Here is a 15,592-nt window from a genome sequence, read left to right as displayed (position 1 = left end):
TATATATATGGCTTAAGCATTGTATTCACGTGAGATAGTTTTGCTCAACATATGAAATCTGAGATTGCTTTCTCTCTTAGCATCGTTTTCATTCTTTCATTGTCCACCATTAATGGTGTTTCTCAAGCTTAAACATTAAGCTTTCACAATTTTTAAACATTTCTGCATAGTATAGGGGTATATTATTTAAACATTTTCGCATATTTTAGAAGTATTTTTGGCCCTTTTTCGTTTAAGAGATTCAAAGGGCTCAACGCGAAAACCTATTTAAATTCTGAATTCGCCTTTATCACCCCGCCCCCCTCCCTCCTTTTTTGGCTTTTGGACATTAACAAACTTTAACTTTTCCCATATTAAATATTCAACCGAAGTCCAAGAGAAGTCTTTCATAAAAAGGGATTAGAGCAACATAAAATATGCCTATATATTCTTCTGTTATCATGTCTATAAAGTATAAACTGCTCCAAATTACTTAATGAAGTAATCTGCAGCTAGATAACAAATGGGTATTGCAGGTCAAATATCCAATTAGTACCAAAAAAAGGAAAAACATAAAGTTATATATGGGTGGTATGAAGGCTTTCTTGGGTGCTCTTGTTTTACTTAGTTTACTGTGGCTCATTTTGCATGGTATTTTAGTCAATCAGGAAACTAAAAAAATCACTGCTGCGACGATCGATCGTTTAGATTTTTGGAAGATAACACAAACAGAAAGGTATGATCTTCAAAAGGATCTCAATTATGTGAACAAAAGAATTCAAATCAATGGCACTCCAAACAGGTAAACACGATGTGATCTCCCTTATTCTCCAAGTCTTGTAATCTCATACATATACTATAGACAACAATTGCATGTAATAATCTTTTCAATGATCTGATAGCGTTAAAAAGTGTATAGTTACATTTAGATGACTTAAAATGGGACTGTGCGAGTGTATATAAGTCAAATTCTTGTATGTAATTATATACTTGTTATTCAGGAAAGCAGGGAAGGGAACTAGGGCTGCCACCAAAAATGTAAGTGCTGGAGCAATCAAACATGTACTAATAGAAGCTGAGAAGCAATATCTTCAAAGAAATCCAAATATCAATTATGTGAGCAAAAGAAGAGTGCCTACTGGACCAAATGCCATTCACAACAGGTATATTTATAACTACATATACCATACCATCTTTTTTATTTTCAAGAGAACAAACTTTATAGTTAATAAAGTTGATGTTACTTGGATTTCAGGAAAGTAGGAGAGTATAGAGTGCCACCCAGTCGAGCTTGAGTTTAGGAAGACACTTGAAAGTATCATATTTACAACAGACATTGCAGTGAAAACGAGTACGATTTTCTTAAATATTTTGAATTATTAACTAGTATATATACCCTTTATGTAGTTTTCAAATTTATATATTGTTTCATATTTCTGATGTACCGATGATGTTTGAGATCACATGAATGGAATTCTAAGCAATGAGAAAGTAGATTGGCAGCAAAACTTTTCATGACTGATGAAAGAAGGATGTGATTTGAATGTAAAAGCTATTCACTTTTTTTCTTCTTTATTATGTTAGGTAGTCTTATTTAATCTATGATTGCGACACTGTAAAAGATCTACAGAAATATTAATTACTTTAGGGGAATTTTGTTGAATGATTTATTATGTAGGAACTTTTGACGGTTCAAAGGAGAAAGCTTTTTGCTTTCTGGTTTGAATGAAATTAATTTTTCTTCAAGACAAAAGTAACTTTATAAAGCAAAGCTCCTGCACGAGACAAAAGTTTTACCTTTTTAGCCAGGTATGATGTCTACTAAACTGCAATTATTAAATTTTATCCTCAATGTTTAAATCTGAAAGATCAATCATAGAAGGTAACAAACTAGAGACTCTTAGAGCAAAAAGAAGGCTGAACCCAGTTGCTACACTAAATTAGGTGTTACTTGGGGCTGCACGACTCAGGCAGACTCTCATAGAGCGATTGCACATGCATGTGTTGAACTTGTTTAGATACCAAACGACCCCTAAAGAGTCCATAATCCACATTTCAAATCCACGAGGTCAATTTTAATAACCTAATTGGTTGTCCCTTTTCTGCTCTCTCCTACACTATGTGGAAAAACACAAATATTGATGGAATAAGTTTCTATGTATAAACTTCCTTGATAGCGTGGATGCCATTTGGTCAATAAATTTAATGGAAGCTAGAGCTGAAAGGTATTTTGTAACACGTGTGATTTGTGTTTGTGGAACCCAGGCCATCAGTCAAACAAAAGAAAGCTGCTCTACCTTGGAAATCACTATGGACGTGGGATGTCCAATGACCAACTCAATTCTATTCGAGATATCTTCTTATAGATGTTGCTTACCTAGATGTGGTGCATGTTAATCGTCCCTCGAAAAGCCGAAATGGAGGTGTCAAGACGAAAAAACCAGGAATTCTGAAAGTGACTGCAGTTTCCTCATAGCTTATTCCTCGGCAGATCGATGCTTTTACTGGCTAACACCATACGTCATATTCATATATGCTTTTACGTTAGACAGATTTTGAATAGTTAAACACTAAGAAATGACTAATATAAACATCAATAGAGAATACAAAACTCAACTTGAGACCTTGATGAAACTTGGCTTGTAAAATGGAAGAACAAGGAATGTTGATTCATTTCAACAAATACATGATAACAAAGTGACCATATAATGAAACATTCAAACAGACCGAAATGGATCATCTATAATGAATATATTACACATTCCAAACAAGGATGTTGAAAATTTTCAAGAGAGAAGCTATATGATATTTGCTAATAAACATATACACATACAACACATTTATTCGTCAAAGTTTGGCTTGATTTTTTTCTCAAATCAAACCAATCAGATGTCAGATCTTTCAGTCAGTTTGATCCGATATTTTGGCATACAGAACTAGTTGTGATCAACAAACAAATGAAAAAAGGCATACATGCAACACTAATAAGCAAACGTCCCCATTGGCTTCCAAACAAGAGCTAGACAATCAGTAAATAGTAATATAGACCAGTTTCCAATAAAAGAGACGTTCAGTTGAGAATCCTTTGAATACATAACATCTAATGCTATAGGCAACGGTAATCACAAACATGAACAATAATTATCAGCTTCCTATACTACAAATATCAAGCAAGCAAATACTTGAGAATGATTTGTGCATTTTGCAAATATAATACAGAAATATTTAAAGGGTGTACTTCTGAGCCAATCAAAACAGTGCCATGCCACTTACACCAATAGGAACTGAAAACTTACAACAGGATGCATCATGTTCATTTGGAGTGAACATTTAGTAATAATTTCGCAATTCCGGCTTCAAACAGGGCTTCTAATAGTACCTTCTTTGCCAAATAGTAACGGGAATTCGTCATACTGTTCAGAGAAACCCTGTTTTTCAGCCATGCTCTTAAGTGCTTCATAAACCTGATACATAGACCACCTATCATTGGGCCGAGAAACCACAGAATTACAAGCAACTTTTAGGAACTGCACAATCTCTTCATCATGCCCCTTCCCACGCATGTTCTGGTCAATTGCATCTTTAATGCGACCCGAAGCAGAGAGCTGATTCATCCAGTCTACCAAATTACCCTTGAATCCCTCTTCACCAGCAGTAACTTCAAGAGGTTTTTGTCCAGTAGCCAACTCCAAAAGCACTACCCCAAAACTATAAGCATCCCCTTTCAGTGAAGGCACCATTGTGCTAGAGTATTCTGGAGCTACATAGCCAAATTCACCCAACTCCCCATTCACATAACTAGACTCTTTTGCATCTGACGTCATCAATCTTGCCAGCCCAAAATCCATTACTCTAGCATCAAAGTCTTCATCGAGGAAAATAACATTAGAACATATGTTTTGGTGCAAGATAGGTGGGTGAACACCATGATGTAACCAAGCAAGGCCCCTAGCAGCACCCAAACCAATTCTAAAGCGAGTAGGCCAATCCAGTTCACTTGCATTCCCATTTAAGAATGAGTGCAAAGTACCATTTGACAGGTGTTTATAAACCAAAAGCTTCTCCTCTTCAACAACACAAAACCCCAACAGTGGCACCAGATTAGGATGTCTAAGTTGTCCTAGCCTATACATCTCATCACGAAAGTGTTTCTCGCTCAGTTTGCAAGTATTAAGCCGCTTAATGGCAAGTGCAGAACCATCACGTAACACAGCATTATAAGTAGTACCCATTCTAGTTGAGTTGATAACATTGTCCGTCCTGAAACCATTTGTGGCAATCAACAAATCAGCTAATTTAACCTTGACGAGCGGTTTCTGGAACAACATAACCTGAGTGAGCTTGTGAGCCCTCAGTTTATCAGCCCAACTATCAGAGTCGTCTCTCCCAACTCCATACCCTCTCTTCCTCTTTCCAGCTTTGGTAAAAAACCAATACCACGCACCAAAAGCCAACAACATAGAAGCAGCAGCACCAAAGACTCCTGCTGCAATAATAATAGCTAAGCTTTTCTTACTTAGACCTCCACATTTCCCCAAAGGTCCACCACAGAGACTATTTCCTTCAAAATTAAACTTAGACGAATCGAAAGCTGCGGGGATTCTACCGGAGAGTTGATTATTTGCCACAGAAAAACTATTAAGCCTACTTAAACTAGAAAATTCAGGAGGAATATTTCCAGTAAGCTTGTTATCACTGAGCGATAATTTATTCAAAAAAGTGCATTTAGCAAGATCGGCAGGGATAGGACCGGAGTAATCGTTACCGGACAAGTCTAGGGTTACCAAATAAGGTAGCCAAGTACAAATTTGAGAAGGAATTGGACCAGAAAAGCTATTACCAGAGAGATCAAGGGCTGTCAAGCTGGCACAATACTGTACAGGCTCCGTAACCTTCCCTCCGAGGTTCATAGCCGGAAGAGAGAGGCTGTTGATGCGATTTTCGTTGTCATTCCAGCAAGTAACACCCACAAATTTACAGATAGCTCCGATAGTAGTATTTTTAAAGTTCCATGAATTCAGATTCCCATCTGGATCTTCCAAAGACTTCTTGAATCCTTCTAAACACTTGAGATCATCTTCAGCTACAGCAGCATCAAGGAGCGGAAGAAGAAGTGGAATCAGAATCAACACTAGCGAAAGGAGAAATCTGAAACGAGCCATCGGTTGGCTGGGGTTTAGGGATTCAACAGCAGTTTTGGGTAATTGGCACAAGCTGTTTGATAATATGCGCAAGAGAAACAGATAGGAAATAAGGAAGATGAAGACTGGTGAGGCATTTGACTTGACAAATGAAAACCCAGTCTGTTATTTTACAAGTATTCAGTGGAGCCTTTAGAAGGTACTAACAAATTATTTTAATGCATAAATAAGAACAAATACAAAATGCCAATGACTTAAAACTATCTTTGAATATACAAAAAAAAAAAAAAGGTTCGCTTAATGAAGCAACTTTTGACAAATCTTTTGAAAGCATCCATGTTTGATATACTAAAGTTTAGTCTAATAAACCATGCTTATCTTATATAGTAAAAATTTATATTTTTTTTTTCATATTAATTTATTCGTGTTACTTTCTTTTAAGTAATTTTAATAACATATGCAAAGCACAAGTTGGAAAGCATTTTGATATACATATTTAAAGATAATAATTTTTAACAATTTTATTTACTTTTAAATTGTTTGTGTTAAATTTTTAAAAAAGTTAATATTTCTAAGTTAAATATTCCTTTTATAACATCTTATATGGCTGAGCCTTAAATACCCAATCGGCCACTTTATTCCACAAAGACAAAGGTGATACATGTGTAAACTTACGCGAAGTACCTGTTTAGTCATAGATTTTTTTAAGTAAAATTTGAAAATTTTTAGACAAATAGTATTTATTCATAGATTTGTCATTATTTAATAAATATTTTGGTAAATTCTTAAATACTAGTCTTTTTTAGTATTTGTGTCATACTCATTATTTAGGATCTTTTAAAAATTAAAATTTTATATTATTTTTTAGAAAAACACCCTCTATAGTATTCTCTCCATGTGTTTTGTCACGATGTATGAATGATTTGCACTCACTCCAAACTAACACGTTTGCTCCAGTATCATGGACACTATTTGTTTTTTGTTGCAACAAAGATCTAATTGACTTGTATACTCACTTATGATTAGTTTAATAGTTTTTAAAAGTTATGGATATAACTCATTTTTTAAAAAAATGTGAAATGAATTTTTCAAATACTATAGCCAAATACAGGGTAAAATTTCACCTAAATAATATTTATCAAAAAATATTTGAAAATCCATAACCAAACACTAGCTAAATTGTTATTTCTGATTTTAAATTTGATTTAAGAGTGTCTGAACTATATTTTCATATATATATATAACTTGGTCAAGCACCTTAATTAAACCTTTATTTAAATTAGTCTGATGAGATAGTTAGTTATTGAGAGTTAGCCAATTAATAGTCTAATCAATACACTAATACCTCTGAGTTATAATAGAAACTGACTTTCAGAAGCTGAAAAGGTAATTTTCTCCTAGAAAACATAGTTCAAATATAATTACAACTATTAAATATAAACATGATAATATTTGTAAAATTTTGTAAATATGTTTGATAAAATTTTGGAACTCAATTAAATATTTAAGAATTTGAAAAAATAACAAAAAGGTATTTAACTTGCGCACTACAAATTTCTCAAAAAAAAAATAAATCAAAAACAACTTCATTTTGACAAAACACAACTTATATGTTCAAAATATAATTTTCACTCTAAAAATAAATTAAAAAATTATAATTTCAGAATAGAACATGATGAATCGTTGATTAAAACACTGGCGATAAGTCAAGTTGATATGAAGCATTAGTAGGCGTTTGTCCATGTGAAACCATATTACAATAGCGTATCGTAAGATGGAATCAGCGTTTGGATATGTGATTTTATTCTGATTCCATCTCATGATTTCATATCACAAGATGTGATATCATATTCTTCAAAAATCATGATATGAAATCATATGGAAATACAATATCATGATTTGAGTTATTTTAATACAAAAATTGATCCACGAGTTTATATTTTGTTAAAACAACCCTACATTTATATCTACTAACCATTTATTTCACATGTAAATAAAATTTATAATCAAATCATTACTTTTTAAAATTTATTATTCTCATTAACATAAAATTTATTATTTTCACTAACATATAGTCACTTTAATTCACACTTCACGATTGTTGAGTAATAAAATCTTGAAAAACCCGTGAAAGATGTTTCATTTTTACTCAAATATATTGATAAAACAATTACTTAAGTAAAGAATAAATAACTTTGTAATAATTTATTATACGATTTTATATTTTATTTATTTATTTGATAATATTAAATAAAACAATTAGGACTATTTTTATAGTTTAAAACTTATAAAATTTTTATGTTTATGAAAAATATACAATATCAAAATTTCATTTCACATATCAAAACAAAACTTTTATTTATATCATAATATAATTTCATATTATAATACCATATTATAATATTGTATCGCATAATCAAACGGGCCTCAATGGTTATGGTTCATGATGGCCAATGGTGGTCTAATTCCATATGGCCATGCTGCTAAAATAGGTGAAAAAGGAGGGGCCATACTGTACTGAATCTTCATTCAGGTCCAAATTTATGTACTGTAATATTCCCCCACCTAATGTCTGCATTATCTTTTTAAAAAAAAATAAAATTCTGCTGTGACAGTTTGACCTACTTTCACAATTTAGATAGGATATGGAGATAGTTTATGGGAACAAAATTAATTAAATATTAAAAACATTTTTTGAAAAACATATTGCACGTTGTAGTTTGACTATTTTATTGGACTGCACCTAATTTTCAAATATATTTTATTTTCACCTAATTTACGTTATTAGATGTTTTATTGGTTCTTGTTCAAACAGAACGACTGATTTACATCTCATTAACAACAATTTGGTCGATCGACATGAGTTATAGTGCGGTGTTAAATTTATTTTATTTTTAAGAGTGTCATTCTTAAATGAATTATGCAGTTCGCGGTTTAAATTTAGCAGGGCTTCAATGTGAGCTTTGAATATCGAGAGGAAAACTAAAAAAAGAACTTTAGAATTTAGTAAGCGATTCCAAAATTTTCCGGTTCATATGGTATCAGTTCATATTTGGTGATCCGAAGCTCATGCATGTAGCACGAATTGCTTTAATTTTTTTTTTTTAAAAAAAAAACTACAAATTTTTAAGATTTCAAGACCATATTTTTCGAAGCGACACTATATACAACTCCTTTCTTTTATACTTCTGAATGTGTCATTGCTATAATATATACTTCTTCAATCACTTTAAGACAGATTTATTTTAACTATCAAATAAGTAAAATATGGCTAAGTTTTCAGAGACATAATGAGTATAGTATTTTTGGTTTTGTTTTGCTAGTACAAGTAACTTCATTTTAAGATATAGTGAATTATAATTCTATCGAAGCTATAGAAATTATAATACTATGTATATTACATTTAAAACGTTAAAAGCACCTTATTAAGTTACTATGTAATTTGTTTTTTCTTGATTTCTAGGTGATTATTCTCGACATTAGTATTAGCATTCTTACTTTGTTTATATTCAAGTAATTATTAGATCATATATTAAATGAAGTGTTCACTACGATAAACATGTCACGAGGCAACAAAGATGTTTTTTTAATCCATTTAAAATATCAAATACAAGTAAGATTTTATTCATAAACTCAACAGGAATGCGCTTAAAAATGGGGTTGCAATATGTGTATAAGCACACAAATATTTGTTATTATTCTTTAAAAAATAAAATAATTATAGCATGCAACCTTGAGTTTCATGGGAAAAAATATAATAATAATAATAATAATAATAATAATAATAATAGTGATAACAATAATAATAATAATATCTTTATATAAAAAATTAAAAAAGAAAATTTTTCCAATAAGCTGGTTTAAAGAAAAAATAAATGAAAAATAATGTTCGATAATGAAAAATTTTCATTGATTTTTTGATTGGAAAAATATTTTGTTTCTAGTAGTGAAATAAGCCGCATTTGGTAGAGAGAACATATTCAAATTTAACATTATTACGACGTATGATTTGCAATTTAAAAACATGCATACAAATGTATAAGTTAAGAGTAAGTGTCCAAACTAACAAGTGTAGAATTTCGCCTAAATTTTTTTTATCGAAAAATTATATTATATAAGGTAAATTTTTTTTTATGGACATATTTAATATATATTGAATCTCTTTGATTTATTTGTATGTTTACCTTTTTATATCTCGACCTCTTAATAAAAATTATAACTCTGCTAAAGATGATAAAGTGTTAAGTAATTCTCATTAAGAATTAAAACTTTCATGTTTGAATTTTATATATGGGATCACTTATGTTAGAAAAGCATTCACCTCCGATATAACATTCTCCAAAGTAAATTATAATTTAATCTAATCTCAATATGTGTACTAAATGTATTTGATATTTAATTATTAGCGATCAGAATTGTAACTTGATATAAGAACTCACTATATATTTTTAAATCTCTAATAGGAATAAAAAGAAAAAAGAAAAAAGATAGTAGTCTTTCTATTCTATTTTATATGATTTACTTTCATTTTTAGTTAGTTTAAAGGAATAATATATTTCTAATATCAGACAATAATTTTATTTAAAATGTTTATTTTTATCAATAATAAAATAATTTATAACTATATAAATATTTATTATTTGTTTTAGATTGTAAATTTTAAGTATGTCTTTCTATTTCTTTAAATTTGTGCTAAATCAAACTAATTAAATGGAGGATAAATGGGTTTGTACCAACTTTTTAAGGAGGAGGATTTGAGAGTTAGTAATTCAAAATTTGAAAATTTTCAAAAGCATTACGCGCTTAGATGGCCCCACTTTCTCATATTATGCGCGCTTTTGGACTTTGTACCATATACCAGCCCGTAACTGAAAAATAAAATAAAATAAAATAGTGAGAATTGCAAGCGTCGATTCGCTTCATACCAAATCACCCATATTTGCCTTTTCACTTCACTGCTAACCGCCATGGATGAGCTACACAAACATATTTAACATTTTTCATCACTACATCTCGATCCCCTTTGTTATTAATTTTTTAACTATTTGTAATTTGATCTGGTATCAATTTGGATTATTATAGAAAAATGGAGGTTGTGAAGAAAGCATATGCGGGAATAATTTTGAACATGGCAAAGGAGGCGGCAGCTCGTGTCATGGAATCGGAGAAAAAAGCTCTTAAGTTTCAGCAGGATCTGCATTCTACAAAAGAGGAAGCCCTTCGTATGCTGCTTCGTTTGAAATTAATGATTGATGCTAAGGTAGTATTCAACTTGTGATTTTTCATGTTAAGCTGCCTAGTTGTTTGATTAATCGAAATTTGTTTGCTTTGAAGACTTATTTATCGTGTATATTTTTAACGCAATTATTATGAAAAACATTACTAATAATGTCAGGAAACTAATGTGGAAAAGGAACTTAATTTTTTGAGATATTATATCTACAGAAATTGGAAAAGTGCATTTGATATTTTTGGTTTTAAGGTTTGATTTACTGGTGGGATCCAAGTTAAATGTGGTGTGCTTGACTTGAGCAAAGGCTTTTATTGATAAACATTACGATTGTTTTCTTCTGTTAGGTTAGCTCGATCTATAGGAGAGTAATAGTATATATTTTTCTTTCCATCAGTTATAAAATTGATAGGTTTACTCGATCGTATAGCACCCTTAAAAAGATATGACTTTTAGAAATTCTGTTGGAATGTAGTATTATACGGGACAGAACTCAGAACAGATTGAGTGCTGCATCCCAATGCTTATTCCGAAAGTATTAGAATTTTAAGTTGCGTGGCAACTAGGCTTGAATTTGAAAGAAAATCAGAGGAAGGTGAAGTAAATGTTATAAAGACTTCATTGTGTCCAATACAAGACTTTAAAACTTATCATTGTGTCCAAGATAAGACTTTAAAGCTTATTCTTGTTCATATATAATCCATTTTCTATAATTCTTGAAGTTAAACTGTTAAAAGTATCTATCACAAATTAAAAATATGAGGTGCTAATATTGTAGCTGGGCAATGCTTCTTCCCTTCAGAAATTGGAGACTAGATCAGCATGGCAAGAGGTTCCCTTTCGGATTAAGTGAACCCCATTTTGGTGAAATAATTATAGTACATACATTTCTGTCTATTGGTTTTGTATTCTGGGAGTGATTTTACATGAATGATATGATAGAGGATGTTGATTCCCATATCTCACAGTTTAAAGAAACTGATATGTGTAACCCTTAATGCAGACAGCTGAAGCTGAAAGTTTGTCTCAAAATCAGCAAAGAAGAATTGATGAATTAGAAGCTCAGCTTAATGAAGCTGAAGGGCTGATAATTGATCTTAGAGCAGAATTGCATGATGTGCACGAGCAGTTGAATGAAGCAAAAAATAAGCCTCTCCATCACCTGAGACCACATGCTAAAGAGGTTTTGAATTGTCGCAAAAGTATCATGGCCAAGTCAAATGTAAATAATTCAGAGTCGTTAAAATTCCCTACTGAATTGGGATCCAAGGTCTGCAAATCAGCAGACATGTCAGACACAGCATTGTGCAATTACTCAAAGGACAACCTTAATGAGCCAGAGATTTATAGAAATGGATGGTCTGCAACAGCGATGAGCTTAGCAGACGATAGATTGCATTCTGGAGATGATCCAAGTTTTCCTATTAAAGTTACACAGGTCACTGAACCTAGTGGACGAGATGGTGAAGCACGTATTCTACCATCATCTAAAGCTATAAAAGCAGAGAATTTAGTTGGCGAAGAACCACTTAAGGGCATTGCCACTATGCAGGGGCCATATACAATCCTAGGGAAAAGGAGAAGAAAAGCTCGAAATGGCAAAACCAAAAATAGCTCTTGCAAGGCTCGTTCTAATAAGCTCATGTTTTCTCAACGACCATTGCCAGCAATTTCCCGTTGTTCTGCAAGATACTTGCATACAGACACTTTGTATGACAGTCCTAATTGTCCTTCCATCAATACTGAGAAAAATAATGTAGCAGGAAGTTCTTTTGTGTCAGGTAAAGAAGGGCCACAAAACAAGGGCTTAACTGTTGCTGTTGCTCGTAGAAGCATTAGGAAAAGACGTGTCAAATACCTAGACGTTAATTTCCCTCCATCATTGTCACATAGCTCCCTTTCTAATCAGCCAATGAGACCTGGTCTGCAATGTTCATCATTTCCTAATAGCAAGTCCAATGCAGCTGAATGCACTGTCAAATCCACGAAATTAGGAGGTGAAGGTGGTATTGAAGAGGGTACTGGTTTTCAAGGGGCATCCTCAGGTTTCACTGTAGAAAACAAGAAACATAGAAAGTTTGCACGTACAGATAATGATGCACACAAGGAGGACGCAGAATTGGTAGATGTCTCAGTGATGGTAGAGGAGGGTGATGGTCAACCGCTGCTTAACTTTGGCGTGTTACCAGTTGAATCTATTTTTGGAGACACCAAAGCATCTGAAGGAAGTAATGAATCAAATCTTCAAGGTAACAATATGACGCCTCTCAAGTATATGTTCAGCAGGAAGCGTAAGAAAGATAACTTGTCGAACCCAAATGAGAACTCTTCTCCAGACTGCTTAGTGAAAAAAAAGTCTGTAGAGATTGAAAACATTGATCCAAGATTGCAGGATTCAGAAGCGTTGAAAGATTCGCCTTTAAGAAGTAAACATTTGGTCCAGGTTGCTCATCAGGTTAGTTATTGTATACAACTCAATAATTTATAGATTCTGCATTATTTGCTCTATCATGAATGGCGCTTAAAGTTTATACTGTGTTCTGATGTCACAACTAAGATAAGTTGAGATTTCAACATCCCAAATCCCAATAGCCGGTGTAAGTTAACAGAGGCATGTGATTTTGGAAGTAGTAGTGCTTTCTTGAATTTTACCATTTATTTCCAAATAATTTTGTAATCATATTTATATAATATAGAAAATAACAGCAGTTACATAGAACTGATGCGTACTTGAATTTCTCAAGGGAAGTTCTATGTTTAAAATGAAAGAACCAATTAGTTGAAATAGTCAGAGATCTTCTCAGCTGCTGACAATAGCATTGTTTGAACTGGTAGTTCAATTCTTACCCATATCTACACGATTGCTTTCATGTATTAAAGCATAATCATGTCTGAAATTCATGGCTATCTTGTTTTCCTCCAATCTTGCAGCTTATCTCTCTGTCTGGAAGAAGCTGGTGGCATTAGTTTTGCAGTCCCTATAGATGTTGAAGAACATAAATTTATAAGGCTTTTGAGGAATAATGTAATTACATATTTATTCAATTTTTGGGTACAGCAGCAATGGCTTAATATATACTCGAAGAGTTGTTCTTTCCTATATTATCCTGGCAATATGATAGTTCAGCTGTTTTCTGAAAGTGTCATTATCTATTCTTTTCTTCTTTAAAGTGTGTTAATACAGCTAATTGTCTCTAAAGTGACATAAATGGGCTTCAACTTACTAAAGGTGTATAAGCCAATTTGTCTTTAGTTGTAAGCTGTGTCCGTGACAAACTTCTTTTGGTACAAGCAAAGTGGTGAACCTAATGTTTGCTTGCTTGCTTCCCAGAAACATAATTTTACATAATCATGAGTAATTTTTCTCGACAGAATTTTCTTTATTTTGTTGTTTTATTTGTGGGAGATGTTATATTCATGATTTACACTAGAGAGGAGGGTCAATTTTATGACTCATTTTGATGGGTATTAATCTGTTTATTGCCTTGAGCCCTTGACCATAACCATTCACCACCAGTTAAAATTTGAACAAATCAGAGAACAATCCCCCATCCCAGTTTTTTAAAGAAAGATATACTCCCTATATTTTATATTTATTTTTACCTTAATATAACTTTTCAAATGAAAAATTCTATGAAATGTTTTTTCTGCTGATGTATATTACTCATTCAACTCTTCAGTAAATGGTAATTCACTTGCCAGTATCGAAATCTCTTCATTTTCGTTGCAAAACAGTGAGTTTAATGCAATAAGTTATTCAAAACATAGTTTGAGACTACTAGGAAACACCACAGGGGCATGTGTATTTTTTTTTTTCATTAACGTGGTTGCACACCTTGATTTATAGACAAGAAGCATTTGCCTAACAATTTACCAAGATTTGAACTTAATTAATCTTCATAATTTTCTTTTAAAAAATTTGGGATTTCTATCGATATTCGGTACTTTCATTAGAGTCTGACTAATCTGAATTCACTCTAAATATATATGGCTCCATTCAGGAATAGTGCTCCTAACAAGGACTTCTCTATACTCAATGCTTGGACCTGAAATCTTTAGTAAAGAGAAAAGTATTTTCATGATTTACATTCTTAGGTGTTGGATCATGTATGGTTATAGTAATCGCTTTTTGTTCAATCCAAATTCCAATGGCGGGACCATAGTGTGATGTTTTGTTGCTAAGAAAAATTGAAATGAAGAAAGTAAGATGGTTGACCTAAAGAAACAAAATATGTTTGGATAGTAATAGTAATGATGTGAACATATCGGAGAGCAGTTGGGTCCCAATTGTGTTAAATGGTAAACATCAAGCGTGCCTTTACACTCCTCATGTCCAGTGACACATTCCATTCATTTCTCTTTTTACCATTGGATTCCCTTCTTGTTCATTTTTTGAAAATTCATACACATTATCATTAATTAATTAATTAATACTTGTCATTTTACCTTTGATAGCTCTACTTATCAATTTAAAAACTCACTTATCAAATGTATTGAAATAGGAAAGATTTCACGAGAGAGTCGAAAAATAATTTTATAGCAGTTTTCCTTTTTGGTTTTCCTTCGACGTTCAATATCTACATTAATTGTTCCTCAAAAATATCCGAATTCACACCGTGCAAGACCATTATGGGCTGACATTCTCAATTGTCTTTTCTTACATTCGTAGTCCTCTGATTAAAAATGGACGAATCCCAATCATCTTCTATGTTGGTTCTCAGATGAAAAGCAAAAATCTCGAGAAAAGGCGAAATCGGTTAGATGAAAGTAAAATAAGAGTGGTTACTGCACGGAATAGGGTCAACGTAATAGAGGGGCAGGATTTGAAGTGGTGATTAGTACTATTAGAATGGATCAATACAATATTCGAAAGCATCAGCTTATAACTAGAATATTTGGACTAATTATGTCACATTTTGAGTGTTTAGACAGTATTCAGTAGCATATGACAGACCTCTTATGTTATCATTTTTGGTGAAAAACAAGATGTATTCTTTCTAGGCAACTTCCTACACATGTTGGATCTCAAATTTATACAAGAACGAGGAAATTCAATGTTTGAGTACGATTCCTATGAAATCGCTTTTGTTAAAAAGCATTTTATCTTAATATAGAATTTCCTTCAAACTTACTTGGATTCAAATATAGCTATTGAACATCGAATAAAAACTAAGCAAACAAAATAAAAATCTGCTTCAATTTCTTGTGTGCTTTTACTTGTTTAAACTGCAAAATTGTGATA

The 15,592-nt window shown here is 32.2% G+C and overlaps 3 protein-coding genes across 3 annotated transcripts; 2 read left to right on the top strand and 1 right to left on the bottom strand.

Moving 5' to 3' along the window:
• The first annotated feature begins 388 nt into the window (after positions 1-388).
• On the top strand, positions 389-1,642 carry LOC104645714 (uncharacterized). Its single transcript, XM_010317965.4, has 3 exons — positions 389-781; positions 981-1,142; positions 1,235-1,642. The coding sequence occupies exons 1-3, from the start codon at positions 564-566 to the stop codon at positions 1,272-1,274; spliced, it is 420 nt and encodes a 139-aa protein (XP_010316267.1). The 5' UTR covers positions 389-563; the 3' UTR covers positions 1,275-1,642.
• Positions 1,643-3,010: 1,368 nt separating this feature from the next.
• LOC101263367 (inactive LRR receptor-like serine/threonine-protein kinase BIR2) lies at positions 3,011-6,688 on the bottom strand. Its single transcript, XM_004232204.5, has one exon. The coding sequence runs from the start codon at positions 5,139-5,141 to the stop codon at positions 3,336-3,338; it is 1,806 nt and encodes a 601-aa protein (XP_004232252.1). The 5' UTR covers positions 5,142-6,688; the 3' UTR covers positions 3,011-3,335.
• A 3,266-nt stretch (positions 6,689-9,954) lies between these two features.
• Positions 9,955-13,490, top strand: LOC101263070 (uncharacterized). The gene is made up of 3 exons (XM_004232203.5): positions 9,955-10,380; positions 11,354-12,805; positions 13,282-13,490. The coding sequence occupies exons 1-3, from the start codon at positions 10,207-10,209 to the stop codon at positions 13,315-13,317; spliced, it is 1,662 nt and encodes a 553-aa protein (XP_004232251.1). The 5' UTR covers positions 9,955-10,206; the 3' UTR covers positions 13,318-13,490.
• The last annotated feature ends 2,102 nt before the right edge of the window (positions 13,491-15,592 follow it).

Source organism: Solanum lycopersicum, chromosome 2 (assembly GCF_036512215.1).
Source record: "Solanum lycopersicum chromosome 2, SLM_r2.1".
Taxonomy (NCBI): domain Eukaryota; kingdom Viridiplantae; phylum Streptophyta; class Magnoliopsida; order Solanales; family Solanaceae; genus Solanum; species Solanum lycopersicum.
Note: the sequence above shows the minus strand (reverse complement) of the source record. Positions and strands in the feature narration are given on the sequence as shown.

Bases quoted from the DNA above. Each gene is read 5' to 3' on its own strand.
- LOC104645714 (XM_010317965.4), top strand. From the start codon at position 564: ATGGGTGGTATGAAGGCTTTCTTGGGTGCTCTTGTTTTACTTAGTTTA. The intron at 782-980 runs GTAAACACGATG...CTTGTTATTCAG, and splicing joins ATCAATGGCACTCCAAACAG to GAAAGCAGGGAAGGGAACTA. The intron at 1,143-1,234 runs GTATATTTATAA...CTTGGATTTCAG, and splicing joins CCAAATGCCATTCACAACAG to GAAAGTAGGAGAGTATAGAG.
- LOC101263367 (XM_004232204.5), bottom strand. From the start codon at position 5,141: ATGGCTCGTTTCAGATTTCTCCTTTCGCTAGTGTTGATTCTGATTCCA.
- LOC101263070 (XM_004232203.5), top strand. From the start codon at position 10,207: ATGGAGGTTGTGAAGAAAGCATATGCGGGAATAATTTTGAACATGGCA. The intron at 10,381-11,353 runs GTAGTATTCAAC...CCCTTAATGCAG, and splicing joins AATTAATGATTGATGCTAAG to ACAGCTGAAGCTGAAAGTTT. The intron at 12,806-13,281 runs GTTAGTTATTGT...CCAATCTTGCAG, and splicing joins TGGTCCAGGTTGCTCATCAG to CTTATCTCTCTGTCTGGAAG.